Source organism: Loxodonta africana, chromosome 14 (assembly GCF_030014295.1).
Source record: "Loxodonta africana isolate mLoxAfr1 chromosome 14, mLoxAfr1.hap2, whole genome shotgun sequence".
NCBI lineage: Eukaryota > Metazoa > Chordata > Mammalia > Proboscidea > Elephantidae > Loxodonta > Loxodonta africana.
This window is the reverse complement of record NC_087355.1, coordinates 48,398,196-48,419,298: the sequence shown is the minus strand read 5'-3', so window position 1 is coordinate 48,419,298 and position 21,103 is coordinate 48,398,196. Positions and strand designations below refer to the sequence as shown.

General features: G+C 36.3%; 1 protein-coding gene across 3 annotated transcripts in view; it reads right to left on the bottom strand.

The window, feature by feature from the left end:
- MTDH (metadherin) overlaps positions 1–21,103 on the bottom strand; it is a 63,138-nt gene that overhangs the window by 23,369 nt on the left and 18,666 nt on the right. For all 3 annotated transcript variants that reach the window (XM_064267927.1, XM_064267929.1, XM_064267928.1), the window contains exons 3-6: positions 5,355–5,439; positions 4,502–4,678; positions 3,069–3,134; positions 1,590–1,826 (exon numbers count right to left, since the gene is read on the bottom strand). In XM_064267927.1, coding sequence (XP_064123997.1) covers positions 1,590–1,826; positions 3,069–3,134; positions 4,502–4,678; positions 5,355–5,439 — 565 coding nt within the window. The remainder of the gene's footprint in view (positions 1–1,589; positions 1,827–3,068; positions 3,135–4,501; positions 4,679–5,354; positions 5,440–21,103) is intronic.

The window sequence follows — 21,103 nt, the reverse complement described above, 5'->3', positions numbered from 1 at the left end:
AACAAATGTCTCAATCTATCCTGGCATGAACTCTAATCTGCTGTTTAATTTTACCTGCAGCAACATTAAGCAAGTGCCATCTAATTTAAGCTTTTCTGTTGAAAAAAGGCTTGGAATTTAGGGAGTAACTCTTTCCCCCCCCCAATTTTCATATTCCTAAACAATTTTTGGACATGGCAGGGGAAGGTGGGGAGAGAAAGCTTAAGAGCAATATTAGTAAATGATCTAGAATTTGCTTCTTGCTGATGTTAGTTAACAGGACTCTTTCTAAGTTTAAAAGTGATGTGTTATCTACTTAAACACTAAAAACTTTCTAGAGTCAACCGCTCCGCCCAAACTAAAAGAAATTAAGGAAAAAAATCTGCAACAAACACAACAGAAAAAATTATATGCTTAATACACAAGGAATTATATCTTGATAAGAACACAGTCCCTAGACAAATGGACAAAGGACACAGACAATTCATAAATGAAAAAGAAACGATCAAGAAAAGTTGTGTGGAAAAAAAAAGTTAAAACTATTTTTTTTTCCTATCAGATTAGAGAAGATTTAAAAATGTAAGAATACCCAACCCTGGAAAGCATACGATGAAATGGGAATTCAGTGATGCTGAGAGTACAGATTAGAACTCTCTGAAAATACTTAGGCAATACGTAGTAAGAGCATTACAAACACTCGTATTTCCTTTAATTCAATAATATCACTCCCAAGATTCGAGCCTAAAGAAATTACCCCCAAACAAAAACAGTCAATGCAAAGTTATTTTAAAAAGTTTTAAAAAAGAAAAATTATTTCTCTAACAACACAGGAACAGTTAAGTAAATTATGCTATGTTTACGTAATATATATTAAAAAAATATTACAGGTCATTAAATAGAAATACTTACAAAGAGGAAGGAAACTTCTTATTTACAATGTTAAGTGGAGGAAAGAGGAACATAGAAATGCATATCCAATTTATGTTTTTTAAGAAAAAAAGCCCTATACAGAGGGGGAAAAACCCACAAAGAAATATAAAAAGTAACAGTTATCTCTAAGTGGTTTTTCTCTTCTCTGTCTGTAGTTTCCCACATTGAACACAGATTTCTATAACCAGTTATAACACACACAGACACACACACACACACACACACACACACACACACAGCTTTTAACTTGATGGACCCTCAACAGAAAGAAGGTTCTCAACTACTGGTCTTTACCTTTAAAATCCAGGGGGAAAATTAAGTATAAACAGAATTGCAGACTGCAAAATACTATACAAACGTATGCTAAACTATACTTCAATTTACTATTTTTATTTAGATCCACCAGAACTGTTTTCAAATTAATCAGAAAGTCTGCTCACACACTGCACTTATCATAGGTGAGAGCACTCTGTAAAGAGTAAATAAGGAACAAATGCTATTATTCACTTACTTGGTTCCTACTTTGTTCCATGTGAACGATTTAAGATGAGTTATTTAGCATTATTTCTACACGGTATTACTAATTTTTCTATATATGGCTTTTTTTCCCCACGCTTGGAAATTTTCAGTGTGCTGGATAAACAATTTTGAACAAACTTAAAATTTCTAACAGTTCTTACCAATGCCAGAAAATATTGAACGGTCACTCCAGCTCCTTCCCCAGTCCTTTCCATTTGCATTAGCGTCTCCAGTGTCTTGACCCCAAGCAGATGGCTCAGTTTTCCTCTTGCCTGCAGAAGGAGGTGAAACAGAGTTCCACTTCTCCTCACCTGCACTGATCTGGGAGGACAGTTTCACAGACTTTTCATTCCAGCCTCCTCCATTTAGTGTGAGGCTTTCATTCAGACCTGAAGAAACTTGAAGAAAAAAAATAATAAAGATTAAAAACTTGTATGTGACTCACTGTTAAAACGAGGGTATTTTTAAATTTCTGTGATTGCTTGGATTATATTTATCACTTATTTTTTTTCCTACTGTCCTTTAAATAGTTTGTGTTTTAAAGAGAAAAACTGAATTCCAAAAGTAATATGATCACCATGGATGCCTTTTAGATAATTTAAAAACAGGATGTCTGAACTTGTAATATATATATACACTAACAAAATTTTCAACAGCAGAAATGACTTGCTCAAAGGAAGTACAAGAGAATAAAGAGAGAAACAGCACATATTCTAGAACATTCAGAATACTCACCCACTAAGAATATGAAGACTTTTCCTTAGTTACATGTTCTTTCCTTAAATATCTTATACATCACGTACAAGGCAGTAATTCACAAACTTGGCTGCACATTAAATTCAGCTGAGACACTTCTTAAAAATATAGACACTGGTGTCTCAGTCCAGATTAATTAAAATCAGAATCTCTGGAGGTGGGGCCAAAGCATCAGTATGTATACATACATGTGTATGTATATGTGCACACAAATGCACACAGGTGTGTCTGTGTATATATAAGTACATGTTTCTTTTTATATACGTGTGTGTTTTGTTTTTTGTTTCCTAGATAACTAATGTGGAGCCAGGATTGACAACCACAGACCTGAAGGAAGGTGACAGGGTCAAGAACAAGTCTGAAGATGAGAAGGTACTTTCTCATTTCCGAATTTATATTTTAGTACAACACTTTTGTTTTCAGGTTAGGTACACCACCGTACTTAATTCAATCTTTATCACAAATGAGTAAATAAAAGATATTTTGTTTGTGAAGCACTGCATAATTTTAGACTAGTCTATTTATTGTGAAACATTTGATATTTCCTTAGTGTAGGCAGTTTAAAAAGGCTTTTTTTCTTATTATATAGTGGTAAATCTTTTATTCCATGTATGCCTATATTGAGCCCAAGTCCAAAAAGATCTTTCTCTGGTGGCTTAAAGAATGTAACCAAGAATCAAAATTACATACAAGCTACTGAAAAAAACAACTACTGATCTACTTTCCAAAATCTCTGGACTGTGATTTTGTTACTTTAGTAATTAAAAATAGTTTTTAAACCCTTCTTCCCCTCCTGCATTATTTTCTCATGTGAGGAAAGAGACACATATGCAAGTTTCTATCTTGACGGGCCTTCAGTTTAAGTTACACATAATTTCTCTCACCCTGAAGTGTAGAATCTCCTTTTCCAGACTTAAAGTTGCTAACTTGAATATTTAGATGAGAATCACCTGGTTGAAACAGAAATAAAATGTATTTAATACTAAATAGGCCACTATGCATATTAAATTAAATTAGGACTAATGTACAAATTAATTTTTACTAGCTATGATGAATTGCTCCTGCAAATGCTAAATTATTACACTGGAAAATAGTCGGCTTACCCACAAGATAATTCATACGTTTTAAGAATTGAATTCTCTAGTTATCATATTCTTAAGTCAACTAAAATGCCAATTAACAGGCCTGACAAATGCTCAAGTATACATAGAGTCTGCTGTTCTACAGCTGTTATCAAAAATTTTTAAAGTAGGAACCAGAGAGCTGCGCTCTGTAATTGGATTCAACTTTGCCACCTCTCAATAATACCAGCTGCCTTTTCAACAATCCTGGAAGCAAACACATCAACTTAAGAACTTTGCCAGTATTTGGGACCAGGACTCAGGAAATACGGCAAGAGGTGAAAATACATGTTACAACACAAAAATACTATTTCTCGGACACTAAAAAGCATAATGATCACAATGTATCAAAACCAACAACATAATGTAGGATTGTGCTAGCAAGATAGGCATGCAAAAGACAGTGAAAGAGGGTTACCAGTCACTGCTGTACCACGGCAGTAAATTCCACTAAGTCAACAAGCAAAAAAAGTAAAAGGTAACAAGGCTAAGAAAGTGGTCTGAAGACAACTGGGTGAGAAGCAATTAATAAAAAGGTGAAGGAAGATAAATCAACGTCTTGAAGCAAGTTGAACAGTACCACTCTGTAGACTGACCTCATCAAGGATAAAAACGATGGCAATCTAAAGAGCTACCAAGAGGCCACCACTATTGAATAGTTTGAGCATTTCCAATACTTAGGAAAAAGAACATTGGCTCAATAATCTTTGAAGTTCCAGTTTAGCTTTATTAAACACCTTAGGGTACTTTCAAAAAGTTGGGGTGATAAGGAATATGGACAGGGCCTACACCAACCTGAACATGCTTGCTTCATCTTGGAATGAAAACACTCAACATGCAGAGTGATGATAAATAGTTCCACTTAAATACCTTATCCCCTATAAGAAACACGGATGCAACAGAGTTGGGGCAAAGCAACACACGTGAGGAAAAGTGCCAACATCATTTTCTCATTTGACTGAAGGCAGAAAGCAAATCTTAATTTGATAGGCCATTCATTAGGCAACATGTAACGAGTAACACTGCTAGTACTAAGTAGACCAATACATGGTTCACAATACTCTCACGAAGAAGGGTGTACCAGCATCATGATGGAAGCAGTTCAGAATAGTCAGATTTTGATGTAATGATATTTTGTACATCTGATTAAAAAGAAATTTGATTTGATGTATCATTCTTATGTTCCACTAATATACCTTTATTCTTCTTGGAACCCACAGGAAATGATGTAGTTGTAAGTTGCTCGGTGGTAACTGTGATGGTATTTTCTATTCCAGGGATAGCTGAATCCAATGAACCAGAATCAGTCAGCACCTTATCACGTTTACGCTGCTGTCGTTTCTCTCTGTGACTAATTTTAGTTTCCCAGGCTCCTAACATAGCCCCAGAAAAAAAATTTAATTCAGTAAGGGGAGACAAAAAGAATTGTAGCTTTGGGAGGAAAATGGGGTGGGGCACACACAGTATCATGATAAATTTAGATATTATGCTAAAATCCAAGAGTGTTAATTGTATTAATTTATCCTACTCTCATTTTTCTTGTTTAACCAATAAACTGTCATTATTTACTATGGTAATTTTGTTAAATCTCTCATCTATGGTTTAGGAAGGTGATAGGTATAAATCATTTATCTTGCTGGGTAGAAGTAATAGGAGAAAGTTATATATAATCACTAATAGGTTTATTAGGTGATGACAATAAATGGTTCAGGCATTTTCTACACGGCCTTCTAGGGATGGTATATTTAAAACCACATTTCTAGGAAACAATGACAAGAAAACTGCTATTCAATCGCTTAAGATATTGAGCTAGACCTCAGATTTCAAGGTGGTTCCCACTTCTGGAAAGGCATTCTTGGATCCTTAAATAATTCAGATAGCAAAAGTGTTTCCTAACAATGTTACACATCTGTACATTAAAATTTGCAGTTATTAAAAAGAAGAGCTACAGATACACGATTAAGTGAAACAAACGCAGCTTTTATATAACACACTTTGGTAAAAAAAGAATTAACAATTTTTTCTACGGTCTTTCCCCTGCTCAAGTACCTTCATCAACTTCCTTTCCATCATGGCGTGAACTGTTTTGCGCTGCTTTAGCATCTGACTTTGATTTCTTCTTATTTTTCTTTGACTGAAAGTAAAATAGAATGTTACTTAACAATACTTCATTGTATTCTTGAAAAGACAGGAGTCAGTAAAATACATAATGAAATGTATGATGCTGACAACCAATATAATTTAACAAGTTTGATTTAAAAAACAACATATATTATATGGACATAATAATATGAGGCTACTACTATTTATTGAGTGGTTACTCTGTGCCGAGTACATTCATTTTCTCATTTATTCCTTAAAAAAACTTGTTGGGGATGGTATCACTTCCGTTTTAGAGACAAGGAAACAAAGACTTAGAGATGTTAGGTAGGCTATACTAAACCACATTAAGTTAGTAAATAGTAGAAACTGTAACAGCAGTAAGTTACAAACTACGTCGTCCTGGTTTCAAAGTCTGTGCCCTCAGCCACCATGCTATCTTAACTGACATCCTAAGTGAGGTACTATAATATGGTGCTTTCAGAACAATTGAATTGATTTTTTGATTATTGATTTTTTGAATTTGCATAAAGCAGATTGTTGGCACATCTTTTGTTTCTATAATAAATTTATGAGCCAATTGTACAAAGTAGGTAATGTTTTGTCAACTTCAAAGCAATGTGAAAATATCTAGGATCTGTGTTTAATAATTCAATAAACTATTCACACACACAAGATACAGGCATTGTGGAATGGCCTTCCAATTCCCTCTGTTAAATTATATTCTTTTCTCCTTTCAATTGCTTACTAAAAACTTTACCAAGCTTTGCCTCCAGGAGAAAATAATTAACATTCACAAAACAGTGTTTTCATATATACTTTGTAGTTATCCAACTAATTATTTGAGATTAGCAATGTGGTATAGTGGTTAAGTGCTACAGCTGCCAAGCAAAGTGTTGGCAGCTCAAATCTGCCAGGCTCTCCTTGGAAACTCTATGGGGCAGTTCTACTCTGTCCTTATAGGGTCGCTATTAGTCAGAATTGACTCGATGGCACTGGGTTTGGTTTTTTTTTTTTTGGTATGTGTTATTGTGAACTTAAGTTTACAACTAAGTTAATTAAGTTTACAACTATGTAAGAGGTTGCACCTTGATTATAAGCTTTTTTATGATAAGCTTCTAAAGAGTAAGCAATAAATGGCAACTAACTGCCTTTCCTATCAATAAACAATTCTCAAATATTTTCATGGGGCATGACCTTCTAAAGGCCATCAAAAATCGACAATGGGAGTATACGAAAACCTATTTTTGGCAGTTTTTACTGTCCCCATAATTAACCTGCATGCTTGTTTCTTTCCATGTTTGATTATCATTAACATGTATCATGTTTAATACACTGTTGTATCCCATTTACCAAATTAGGCTCATACCCATTCTTTTCTTTTAAATTGAGATATCCTCCATATACTATAATATGTGCCCTCTTGAAGCGTATTGTATACTTCAGTGGTTTCTAGAGTATTCAAAATTGCTTAAGTAGCATCATTATCTAATTCCAGAACATGTGTACTGTCCCAAAGTGAAACACCCTACCCATTAGTAATCACTCCCCATTTCTCCTCTTCAAAGGCAACCACTAATCTGCCTTCTATCTCTACCCTTCTCTGTTTCTATCACATTCACTCTTAAGCAAAGATAACACATTTGAGCATCTATCATCTACAGTCTACTGCAGGGGTCAAATCATTTCTGTAAAAAAACAGAGTAAATATTTTAGGCTTTTGTGATCCATGTGGTATCTGTTGCAACCATGCAAGTGTTTCTCTGGTGTGCAGACAATACATAAATGAAAGGGTGTGACTGTTCCAAAAAATGTAGTTTACAAAAACATGTCTGGGTAGATTTGGGCCAGATTTGGTTGGCCTTAATTTGCCAAACCCCGGTCTAGAGCAGGGCTGTCCCACAGAAATATAATGCAACCCACAAATGTAATTTAAAATTTTCTAGGAGACATATTTAAAAAATTAAAATGGGTGGCATTAATTTTAATAACATCTTTAACCCAACGTATCCAAAATATTATCATTTTAGCATGTAATCAATGTAAATAATTATTAAAAGATAATATTAAAAAACATAAACTAAGTCTTCAAAATTTGGTGTGTATTTTATGCTTAACAGCAATCTCAATTTGGACTAGTCACATTTCAAGTGGTCAGTAGCCACATGTGGCAAGCAGCTACCATATCGGACAGGGCTGGTCTTAAGGGTAATTTAGTGTGGGAGTAAGAAGTACCTTACATTTAGTGCTTTAAAGTTACCACACACAAATTTTGTTTGATAAATTAAAACCCATCATTTTCTATTTATGCCCCTCTTTTCTCTTCCTTCTTCAAACTGGCAAGTGAATGAACTTTTTATTCCCAAAACTTTGAGATAGGCGAATATATTTGGTTTGACTAGTTAAAAACAAAATTGGCAATAGGAAAGAGACCTGTTAATGAACTGACTATAGAATTTCGGCGACTATTATTCCATTAATGGTAAGGAAAAATCTTTTCTAAAGTCTTACTAAATCATGACACTAATTTTTCAATGTCATCCTCCAGTTATGCAAAGGTTTTTGTAGAAATTCAAGTAATAAAATTTAATCTTCGACATCATTTGTTCCTGAGAAATTTTTACGAATTTTTTTTGTATTTGTAACGAAAGGTTTCACTAAAATGTCTTATGGATTTTTAAGTTGGTTGTACAGCTATTACATAGCTCTAATTAACCCACTTAATTCTCAAAGTAACCCTATAAGTAATGCTATTATCTCTATTTTACAGATAAGAAAACAGAGGCATATTGATTGGTTAACCCCAAGATCACATGTGTAGTAAGGGTAGGGGCTGGGATTTTGATCCTAAATAGTGCTCCAGATTCTGGGCTTCTAACCACTATGTAATTTTTCTGTTAGAAACTACTTCCAAGCTGTTAAATTGTACAGACATGAGAATTTTTATGAGTAATACACAAATCATTTTTAGTAACAAAATCACACAATGATGTAATTTTTTTTCAGAATACTCTCTTCATTGCATGAGTTTCTTTCAAAAACCCACTGCTTTTTGAGTCCTTGTTAACCTTAAATGGGCAGATAAAGTATAAAATTTCCCCCCAAAGTATCTGCTAAGTACAGAGCCATTTGACATAAGAAAACATACATTTGGAATACTTGATTTTCAGTAAAAGAAAAACGTGTGGCTCACTTTTTAAAAGTTGGTCACCACTATAAAATTATTTTGTCACAAGATAACCAATGAATCCTCTTAGAAGACTACCACCTTGTCCTTACTATAAAATTTTTGCCTTTCAATGTGCGATCTCTTCTGTCATCCTAGTTTCCTAGAAGTAAGGCACTAAATGAATTTCATGCGTGGTGCTATCTCTACAACATATATGTAATCTCGTGATGATGATGTTGATACAGAATTCCTACTAGGAACAGTAGTGTCCACTCTGTCACTTTTTAGTTGTTGTGCCACATAATATTATCATCTGCAAGTCCCTACTTTAGATTGCTCCGTATTTTGACACTATTCATTTTTCTCACTTGTCTCAAACACACAGGCAAATTGGACATGGTTAAATGGGAAAGGATGGATGGATGCTCCAAGAGATGTACCGATTATATTTCTTTACTTTCTCTATACCAGCAGTTCGCAATCTTAATTTTTAACACAATGTCAGGTTAATTATGAAGTGTTGCAAATAAATCTTTTTAAAGTAGAAATGTTTGCAACTGATCTCCCCCTTTTTTGGGGGAAGTGTAATTTAAACTAAGGAGCCCCTGTGGCTAACCTGAAGTGTCAGCAGTTTGAGCCCACTAGCTATTTATTACACAGGAGAAAGACATGGTAGCAGGCTTCCATAAAGATTTATAGCCTTGGAAATCCTGTGGCAGTTCTACCCTGTCCTATATGGCTGCTGAGTCAGAATCTACTCAATGGCAATGAGTTTGCTTTTTTTTTTTTTTAATGTTTCTTACCTACTTTTTTTCTTTATTAACTTTTATTAAGCTTCAAGTGAACGTTTACAAATCCAATCAGTCTGTCACATATAAGTTTACATACATCTTACTCTGTACTCCCACTTGCTCTCCCCCTATTGAGTCAGCCCTTTCAGTCTCTCCTCTCGTGACAATTTTGCCAGCCTCCCTCTCTCTCTATCCTCCCATCCCCCCTCCACACAAGAGTTGCCAACACAATCTCAAGTGTCCACCTGATATAATTAGCTCACTCTTCATCAGCGTCTCTCTCCCACCCACTGACCAGGCCCTTTCATGTCTGATGAGTTGTCTTCGGGGATGGTTCCTGTCCTGTGCCAACAGAAGGTTTGGGGAGCATGGCCGCCGGGATTCCTCTAGTCTCAGTCAGACCATTAAGTTTGGTCTTTTTATGAGAATTTGGGGTCTGTATCCCACTGATCTCCTGCTCCCTCAGGGGTCCTCTGCTGTGCTCCCTGTCAGGACAGTCATCGATTGTGGCCGGGCACCAACTAGTTCTTCTGGTCTCAGGGTGATGTAGGTCTCTGGTTCATGTAGCCCTTTCTGTCTCTTGGGCTCTTAGTTGTCGTGTGGCCTTGGTGTTCTTCATTTTCCTTTGCTCCAGGTGGGTTGAGACCAATTGCTGCATCTTAGATGGCCGCTTGTTAGCATTTAAGACCCCAGACGCCACATTTCAAAGTGGGATGCAGAATGTTTTCATAATAGAACTATTTTGCCAATTGACTTAGAAGTCCCCTCAAACCATGTTCCCCAGACCCCCGCCCTTGCTCCGCTGACCTTTGAAGCATTCATTTTATCCCGGAAACTTCTTTGCTTTTGGTCCAGTCCAATTGAGCTGACCTTCCATGTATTGAGTGTTGTCTTTCCCTTCACCTAAAGCAGTTCTTATCTACTGATTAATCAATAAAAAACCCTCTCCCTCCCTCCCCCCTTCGTAACCACAAAAGTATGTGTTCTTCTCAGTTTTTACTATTTCTCAAGATCTTATAATAGTGGTCTTATACAATATTTGTCCTTTTGCCTCTGACTAAATTTCGCTCAGCATAATGCCTTCCAGGTTCCTCCATGTTATGAAATGTTTCACAGATTCGTCACTGTTCTTTATCGATGCGTAGTATTCCATTGTGTGAATATACCACAATTTATTTACCCATTCATCCGTTGATGGACACCTTGGTTGCTTCCAGCTTTTTGCTATTGTAAACAGAGCTGCAATAAACATGGGTGTGCATATATCTGTTTGTATGAAGGCTCTTGTATCTCTAGGGTATATTCCAAGGACTGGGATTTCTGGGTTGTATGGTAGTTCTATTTCTAACTGTTTAAGATAACGCCAGATAGATTTCCAAAGTGGTTGTACCATTTTACATTCCCACCAGCAGTGTATGAGAGTTCCAATCTCTCCGCAGCCTCTCCAACATTTATTATTTTGTGTTTTTTGGATTAATGCCAGCCTTGCTGGTGTGAGATGGAATCTCATCGTAGTTTTAATTTGCATTTCTCTAATGGCTAATGATCGAGAGCATTTTCTCATGTATCTGTTGGCTGCCTGAATATCTTCTTTAGTGAAATGTGTGTTCATATCCTTTGCCCGAGTTTGCTTTTTTGGTTATTTTAAACTAGACTGAAAATTATTCTCCTTGCTACTGTTCTTCTGATACATTTTCCTGAGTGAAAGAAACAGGAGTGCAATTTTAAGTACAGGAAATTCCCCACGACCTGCACTTTATCTCTATCCCCTTACCCTGTTTAATTCTTTTCTTCCACAACATTTATCATCACCTGACAGAGAATATATCTGTTGTTTTTTTAAGTGGTTTCCTCCATCAAGCTTCGTGAGAGTGGGGACTCCTGTTTTATTAACTGCCATATTCCTAGTACCTAGAATTAGTACTTTGCACACAGAACGTATTCAATAAATACTTGGTCAATCAAGCAAAGAATCTAAAACTAGGTCGTCCAACTCTCCTTCTGCCACTACTCCCTGCCCAATAAAATGCTGAGCTATCATATTTGTATACTTGATCCATAATTCAAGTCACTAAATTATTTAAATGGTGTGTGCTCACAAGGCATGGTATACTGCTCATGTAGCAGCAGCATGGTTATCAACTCACAATCTTAGAACATTTATAAGAAACCTTTCATAAGAACTTTTATCTAGCCCTGAACATTCCCAGATGTGGTTCCTTCATTTCCAATACACTAATTAATCAATTCGTTCCATGTTGCGTTCCCATTCTCACCTCAGCGTTATATTAAAACCAAATCCACCATCTTGCTGTGTTTCAATCCCCTCCCTGGTACTACTGTGGTACAGTGAAAAAACAATGCACTGGGATACAAGTCCTGGTTCTGGTTTCAGTTCTGTTACTTTTTAGGTGTTTGAACAGAGAATTCTGGGGCGGAAATAAGGTTTCCCTGGGAAGACACAATTCTCTTTCATAGAAAACTGTTCTGTTTACCTTAAAGATGACCTTGAAAACTAATTCTAAGAAATCACAAAGCTACAAACATTGTGGTACCAGGGAACCCGAGAGGTCAAAGGTCTAAGGCCCAGAGAACTAGACTCTATCAAAGCACAATGGATTACGACACATTTTAACAAATGCAAAAGACTGTAACGGTTTAAACCAGGGGTTGGCAAAAAAAAAGGGCCAGACAGTCAACATTTTAGGCTTTACAGGTCATGAAGTTTCTGTTGCAGTGACTCAACTCTGCTCTCTAGCAGGAAAGCAGCTGCAGACAATATACAAATGAATGAGCATGGCTGTGTTCTAGTAAAACTTGATTTTCACAAAACCACGCGGAGAGCCAGATTTAGAATGCAGGTCATAGTCTGCCAGGCCCTGGTCTTAAACTACAATTTCTAAGATGTATCATGGAAGTTAAAACATGAATGTACATAAGCTCTCTGGGAATGCAGGTATTCTGTTTTGCTAAGGACTGCTCTGGCTTATGCTTGCTTTAATCTGCACTGCCTCTGAATTATTTTATCTTTCGCCTTCTAAACACCAATCACCCACAGAGCAGCAGTTCTCAGGATCCTTTTATACTCTTAAAATGTACTGAGGACTTCAAAGAGCCTCTGTTTATGTGAATTATATATATTGATATTTATCATATTATAAATTTTTAAACTGAGAAATTATTTAAATATGGATTACTTTATTTCACAATAATATTAATATTACATATTAATATTAAACAATAGCTATACCTATATAACTAACTATATTTTCCAAAACAAAAAAAACTTTAGTGAGAAGGGTGGCATGTTTTACATTTTGCAAATACCTTTAACGACTGGCTTAATAACAGCTGGATCTGCACACCTGTTTTTGCTTTTATGATAAGTTGTTTTGATTGAAACGTGAAGAAAATCTGATTTCATACAGACATGTAACTGGAAAAGGGAGGAATATTTTAATAATAAAAGAACCTCTGATGGTGCAGTCGTTAAGCGCTTGGCTGCTAACTGAAAGGTAGGCAGTTTGAACCCATCACTAGCTCTGCCGGAGAAAAGACCTGGTGATCTGCTCCCATAAAGATTACAGCCTTGACCATTACTGAACATTTTGATCAAAGATTTCTATAGAAGAATCCTGATCACAAGGGGGAAAATGCAGAACAGAATTTCAATTTCTCATTGACTCCAAACTTTCTATAGTCATGGGGGCTAGATGAATCCCTGAAACTACTGCCTTGAGATAATCTTTAAAACTCAAACCAAAAATATCCCTTGAAGTCTTCTTTAAACCAAATAATAGTTTTGCCTAACTAGTAAAGAATGTCTGCCTTGAGCACTGTGCTCTTTTAAGAACTATCTACATGGGATCAAATCGACAACACCAACTCAAAAGATTTGATAGGAACATCAGAGGGCAGAGAGTCTATGTAAATAGGGGAGGGACAACTCAGAAAAGAAGGGTTAGAATGGCTGCAGGACTCAAAGAACATAATCAATGTCACTGAATTGCACATGTAGAAACGGCTGAATTGGTATGTTTTACTGTGTATATTCTCAAAAACAAAATAAATTAAAAAATTTTAAATATGTGTGCTTCCTTGTTAACCCATTAAATCAGTTTTACAAGCTAAAAAAAAAAAAAGATTATAGCCTTGGAAACTCTATAGGGCAGTTCTACTCGGTCCTATAGGATTGCAATGAGTCAGAATCAACTTGACAGAAATGGGTTTGATTATTTTAACAGTATTTTTAGATAACTGTGGATATTCTTCTTTGATAAAATACACCACAGATTAGTGGTTGCCAGGGCCTGAGATTGAGGGGGTAAAAGGAAAGATAGGGAGATGGAGTGTGATTGCTAATGGGCATGAAATTTCTTTCTGGGGTCAAGGAAATGTTCTAAAATTATACATTTTGTGGTGATGGCTGTACAATTCTAGAAATATACTAAATTTATACACTTAAATGAATTTTACAGTATACCTCAAAATAAAGCTGTTTAGCAAAAAAAGAAAGAAAGAAAATCAATGTTGCTAGAGCTTAGAGGAGGGTAAGAGATGAGAGATGAGACAGAGCCATATACAAGGCCTTTTAGGTCATGTTAAAAATTCTGGAGTGTTCCCTAAAAGCATGTGAAAGTCATGAAAGGCTTCAGATAGAGGAGGGAAAAAAATATTACACCAAAATCCATTGAGTGGTAGTTTCTTAAAATCAGTTACAATGTGGAATCTGAAACTGTCAATGAACTTTCTGTACTCTATTACATTAAAATCCACTGGTTTACCTCACACTGTGAATTGATCTTTTAATCTTGCATGATTTTGTAACAAGAAAGCATTGGTCATTCAGAAAATACTGGTTCACTTAGTTACACATTTCTTCCAAATGTTAACATATTTCATTATACAATATTAAAAAAAACACACACACATATGTTAATATAACAACCACTCTCATCAGAAATTAGTAAAGTACTGGGAAGTTGTCAGACTCATGGTAGACACACAAATTTTCCAAAATTCTAATTTTCATTTGGCAACAAATCATTTTGGTTATTTTTGAGAAAATGTCTGCATACATCCAACTGAATAACCATGGTTTGTCCATCAGTTGTTCTTTGAAGTAAAAATGGGGTAACATGAAGTAAGCAGGTAGTTCAGCTTGCAACTCAATTACACAAGTATTTTTCCTCAAGACAACCATTGTTACTCAATATACAGCATTACTTTATGCATACTTCTCACTTCATCACACAGAACATTTAAAAAGCATACATTCAAGGACTGATATTTAACAAAACTAGTAATTTTTATTTTTACTGCTTCATCAGGGACACTTGATGCTAGTGAAACTAGGATTTAATTTTTTTTTATCTGCATGTGAATGGCAGTGAAAAATATAATTAGTACTAGGAGTCTGCCACACTATTACTTCTGTGCCATTACTGCAAACATCAACACAGTGAAAAAGTCAAATGTCTCAATTATTACGAAAATAGTTTTGCTCTCAGGGACCCACAAAGCGTCCCTGGGATCTCTTCCCGGAGGTTCACAGATCACACTTTGAGAACTGCTGCCTTAGATAAATTGAGGGAACATTATTTACTAGCTATGTGATCTTGGGCCATTCACTAAACTCTTTATTGAGCTGTATAAAGGGAAAAAATTTCATATTTCTCCTGGAGTTGTTAGTCAGGATTAAGAGATGTAGAAATATTTTGTACATTGTGTAACATCAAAAAAATCTAAGGGATTATTAGTACTTTTAACTACTAAAGTGGTCAACTACACTGGCACACCAATGACTTCAAGGACAACCTTGGTGACCCAGTTTTACACATTTTTGCTTTTACTATCTCTCTCATTACCGGTATTAATACTGCTACCTTAATTCTGATCCTTATTTTTTTATTATTGTAGATGCAAGATGCATCTATTAAGTATAAGTGTTGCTGCTAGCTTAACACATTTAAGTTTTATCATAAAGTCACCTAATCCTGACCAGTTCAACTGGTTTAGGGCTTTCCCTCAAATGTGTCTGAATTTGTTCATTTGTTTCATCTGAAAAATGTGATTGTGTTCAACTGTTCCTCTTACTGAAATACCACACCCACATTAATAGTCCAAGTTAGTCAATCTTTTCTGACTACCCAAGTAGGATTATCTTTCTCCTCTGACTATCTGGCACTTAATGCCTGTCATTCCTTAACTAGATTAATCTTCTGTGAGGGCAAGTACATCTTATACTTCTTTATTCCTTTCACCATATATTAGCACAATGCATTCAGCCTGGCTAATGGTCCTACGTGCACTTTACTAGAGACCAGCATCAATGAGGCACTGACCTGCATATCCAAATAAAGACTTAGAAAACTATGGTAATTTAACCTGCTTTACAGCCATAAGATCTATAGCTTTTGTCATAAACAGTTTCTATCAATGAGGCTTACTAAGTAACAAGGTAAGGAACCCAACACCCTAGTTTAGAGTGTGATTATAAGCAAAAAATCATACTTTTCTAAGTGCCCAAGATGTGGCTTTGAGATGAAAACAAAGATATGATAATGTATATCAAGGTGCATAAGTAGATCTAGGATATGTCTGCTTATAAAGGAAGATAGTAATGTTGTTGTTGTTGGATGCCAGCAAGTTGGTTTGGACCCACAGCGACCCTACAGGACAGAGTAGAACTGCCCCATAGGGTTTCCAAGAAGCAGCTGGTGGGTTTCAACTGCTGACCTTTCGGTTAGCACCTAAGCTCTTAACCACTGTGCCACCAGGGCTCTAAGATGTCTGCTTATAAAGGAAGATAGTACTAAGAAATCTAAAAAACACCACATATTTAAAACACACACACAAAGTTGTAATAGTATAAAAAATTAACCGAAACAAGTTACTTGGACTGAACCAAGTTAAAAAGTATGAACTGAAGATGCAGGATAGCTAAAAAAGAACACCAGCCTTGAATTGTGGCATTTATTATTACACAGAAAATACAATGATAAAATTAAAAAAAAAACAAATAGGTAACGAACCAAAGGAAAGAAGCTTTGTGCTGGAAAAGCAACAGCAACTGAAAGGACGTAGCACTGCTGAGTAATAAAAAGAGCATGGACTTTGGTGATGGAATAAGCTGGGTTCAAATCCTAGTTCAGAAACTGTATGACATGAGTGAAATCATGAAATCCCTCTAAGCTTTGGAGTCCTTATCTGTAAAATGGGTCTCTTATCTGCCTGACAGTTTTTAAGGGGGTCAGAAATAATATAGGGCAGTCAAAAGCACAGACTTTGAAATCAGATGGATCTGATCAGAACGAAGTGTACTTTTTTTTTAAAAAAAATTTATTTATTGTGCTTTTTAAGTGAAAGTTTACAAATCAAGACAGTCTCTCATACAAAAACTTATACACACCTTGCTACGTACTCCTAGCTGCTCTCCCTCTAATGAAATAGCACACTCCTCCTCTCCACCCTGTATTCTCCATTACCACGCAACCAGCTCCTGTCCCCCTCTGCCTTCTCATCTCGCCTCCAGATAGGAGCTGCCCACATAGGCTCATGTGTCCACTTAAGCCAAGAAGCTCACTCCTCACCAGTATCATTTTCTGTCTTATAGTCCAGTCCAATCCCTGTCTGAAGAGTTGGCTTTGGAAATGGTTCCAGTCTCAGGCTAACAGAGGGTCTGGGGACCATGACCTACAGAGTCCCTCTAGTCTGAGACCATTAAGTCTGGTCTTTTTACAAGAATTTGAGGTCTGCAGCCCACTGTTCTCCTGCTCCATCAGCGATTCTCTGTTGCATTCTCTATCAGGGCAGTCATTGGTGGTAGCCAGGCACCATCTAGGCTTCTGGTCTCAGGCTGACCTAGTCTCTGGTTTATACGGCCCTTTCTACCTCTTGGGCTCATCTTTACCTTTTATCTTTGGTGTTCTTCATTCTCCTTTGCTCCAGGTGGGTTGAGACTAATTGATGCACCTTAGATGGTTGCTTGCTAGCATTTAAGACCCCAGATGCCACTCACCAAAGTGGGATGCAGAATGTTTCCTTAATACATTTTGTTATGCCAATTGATCTAGATGTCCCCTGAAACCACGGTCCCCAGACCCCTGTCCCTGCTACTCTGGCCTTCAAAGCATTCAGTTGTATTCAGGAAACTTCTTAGCTTTTGGTTTAGTCCAGTTGTGCTAACCTCTCCTGCACTGTGTGGTGTCTTTCCCTTCACATAAAATAGCTCTTGTCTACTATCTAATTAGTGAATATCCCCTCCCTCCCCACTCTCATAACCATCAAAGAATATTTTCTTCTGTGTTTAAACTTTTTCTTGAGTTCTTATAATGGTGGTCTCATACAATATTTGTCCTTTTGCAACCAACTAATTTTACGCAGCATAATGCCTTCCAGATTCTTCCATGTTATGAGATGTTTCACAGACTTATCGTTGTTCTTAATTGTTGTGTAGCATTCCATTATGTGAATATACCGTAATTTATTTACCTGTTCCTCCGTTGATGGGCACCTTGGTTGCTTCCATCTTTTGGCTATTGTAAACAGTGCTACATTGAACATGCCTGTGCATATATTTGTTCGTGTGAGGGCTCTTATTTCTCTAGGATATATTTCAAGGAATGGGATTGCTGAATCGTACAGCAGTTCTATTTCTAGCTTTTTAAGGAAGTGCCAAATCAATTTCCAAAGTGGTTACACCAATTTATATTCCCACCGGCATAGTATAAGTGTTCCAATCTCTCTACAACCTCTCCAATACTTATTATTTTGTGTTTTTTGGATTAATGCCAGCCTTGTTGGGGAGAGACGGTATCTCATTGTAGTTTTGATTTGCATTTCTCTAACGGCTAATGATCATAAGCATTTCCTCACGTTTCTGTTAGCCACCTGAATGCCTTCTTTGGTGAAGTGCCTGTTCATATACTTTGCCCATTTCTTAACTGGGTTGTCTTTTTGTTGTTGAGTTGTTGTAGTATCATGTAGATTTTACAGATCAGATGCTGACTGGATTTGTCATAGCCAAAAACTTTTTCCCAGTCTGTAGGTAATCTTTTTATTCTTTTGGTAAAATCTTTGGATGAGTATAACTGTTTGATTTTTAGGAGCTCCCAGGTATCTAGTCTCTCTTCTGGTGTTTCGCATTGTTACTAATGCTTTGTATATTGTTTATGCCATGTATTAGGGCTCCTAGTGTTTTCCCTATTTTTTCTTCCATGATCATTATCGTTTTAGATTTTATATTTAGGTCTTTGATCCATTTTGAGTTAGTTTTTGTGCATAGTGTGAGGTATGGGTCTTGTTTTATCTTTCTGCAGATATCCAGTTAAGCCAGCACCACTTGTTAAAGAGACTATCTTTTCCCCATTTAACAGACTTTGGGCCTTTGTCAAAACCAGCCGCTTATATGTGGATGGATTTACGTCTGGATTCTCAATTCTGTTCCACTGGTCTATGTATCTGTTGTTGTACCAGTACCAAGCTATTTTGACTACTGTGGTGGTATAATAGGTTCTAAAATCAGGTAGTGTGAGGCCTCCCACTTGGTTCTTCTTTTTCGGTAACATTTTACTTATCTAGGGCCTCCTTCCCTTCCATATGAAGTTGGTGATTTGTTCCTCCACTCATTAAAAAATGCTATTGGTATCTGGGTCAGTATTGCATTGTATCTATACATCACTTTGGGTAGACATTTTTACAATATTGAGTCTTCCTATCCATGAGCAAGGCATGTTTTCCCACTTACGGATGTCTCTTTTGGTTTCTTGTAGTAGTGTCTTGTAGTTTTCTTCGTAGAGGTCTTTCAAGTCTCTGGTAAGATTTATTCCTAAGTATTTATCTTCTTGGGGGCTACTGTAAACGGTATTGATTTGGTGATTGCCTCTTTGACGTTCTCTGTTAGTGTAGAGGAATCCAACTGATTTTTGTATGTTTACCTTGTATCCTGATGCTCTGCTGAACTCTTTTATTAGTTTCAGTAGTATTCTTGAGGATTCTTTAGGGTTTTCTGTGTATAAGATCATGTCATGTGCAAACAGAGATACTTTTACTTCTTCCTTACTAATCTGGACGCCTTTTATTCCTTTATCTAGCCTAATTGCTCTGGCTAGGGCCTCCAGCACAATGTTGAATAAGAGTGGTGATAAATGGCATCCTTGCCTGGTTCCCGTTCTCAAGGAGAATGCTTTCAGACTCTCTCCATTTAGGATGATGTTGGCTGTTGGCTTTGTATAAATGCCCTTTATTATGCTGCTGAATTTTCCTTCTATTCCTATTTTGCTGAGAGTGTTTATCATGAATGGGCTTTGTCAAATGCCTTTTCTAAGATCATGTTGTTCTTATCTTTTGTTTTATTTATACGATGGATTACACTGATTATTTTTCTAATGTTGAACCATCCCTCCATACCTGGAATGAATCCCACTTGGTCATGGTTAATTTTTTTTTAATATATGTTGTTGAATTCTATTGGCTAGAATTTTGTTCAGGAATTTTTTGTGTCTAAGTTCATAAGGGATATAAGTCTCTAATTTTCTTTTTTTGGCGTGTCTTTATCTGGTTTTGGTATCAGGGAAATGCTGGCTTCACAGGATGAGTTTGGGAGTATTTCATTCTTTTCTAGGCTCTGAAATACCCTTAGTAGTAGTGGTGTTAACTCTTCTCTGAACGTTTGGTAGAGTTTTGCAGTGAAGCCGTCAAGGCCAGGGCTTTTTGTTGTTGTTGTTGGGTGTTTTTAAATTACCTTTTCAATCTCCTCTTTTGTTATGCGTTTATTTAGTTGTCCTACCTCTGTTTGTGTTAGTTTAGGTAGGTAGTGTGTTTCCACGAATTCATCCATTTCTTCTAGGTTTTCAAATTTGTTACAGTACAATTTTTCATAGTATCTGCTATGATTCTTTTAATTCCAGTTGGGTCTGTTTTGATAACGCCCATCTCATTTCTTATTCAGGTTATTTGCTTCCTCTTCTGTTTTTCTTTTGTCAGTTTGGCCAATGGTTTATCAATTTTGCTGATCTTTTCAGAAAACCAGCTTTTGGTCTTGTTAACTCTTCCAATTGTTTTTCTGTTCTCTATTTCATTTAATTCTGCTCTAATTTTTATTATTTGCTTTCTTCAGGTGCCTGAGGGTTTCTTTTGTTGCTCTCTTTCTATTTGTTCAAGTTATAGGAATAATTCTTTGATTTTGGTCCTTTATTCTTTTTAGATTTGTGCATTTATTGCTATAAATTGACCTCTGAGGACTGCTTTAGCTGTGTTCCAAAGGTTCTGATAGGAAGTGTCTTTACTCTCGTTGGGTTCTATGAATTTCTTTATTCTGTCCTTAATTCTTCTATAAGCCAGTAGTTTTTGAGCAAAGTGTTATTCAGTTTCCTTGTTTCTGATTTCTTTTCCCCGCTTTTTCTGTTACTGATTTCTACTTTTATGGCTTTACTGTCAGAGAAGATACTTTGTAGTATTTCGATGTTTTGGATTCTGTTATGGCTTGCTTTATGACCTAATAAGTGGTTCATTCCAGAGAGTGTTCCATGTGCGTTGGAAAAGAAAGTCTACTTGGATGCCTCCCTGGTGGGTGGAGTGTTCTGTATATGTCTATCAGGTCAAGCTGAGAACCAAGCATACTTTTTACAGCTTTAGGTAACTGACTTAAGCCTCAGGTTTCTCATTTGTAAGTTTGGTATAATAACACCTTCTCAGAACTTTTGTGAGGATAAATAAAATACCTGTAAATATTCTAC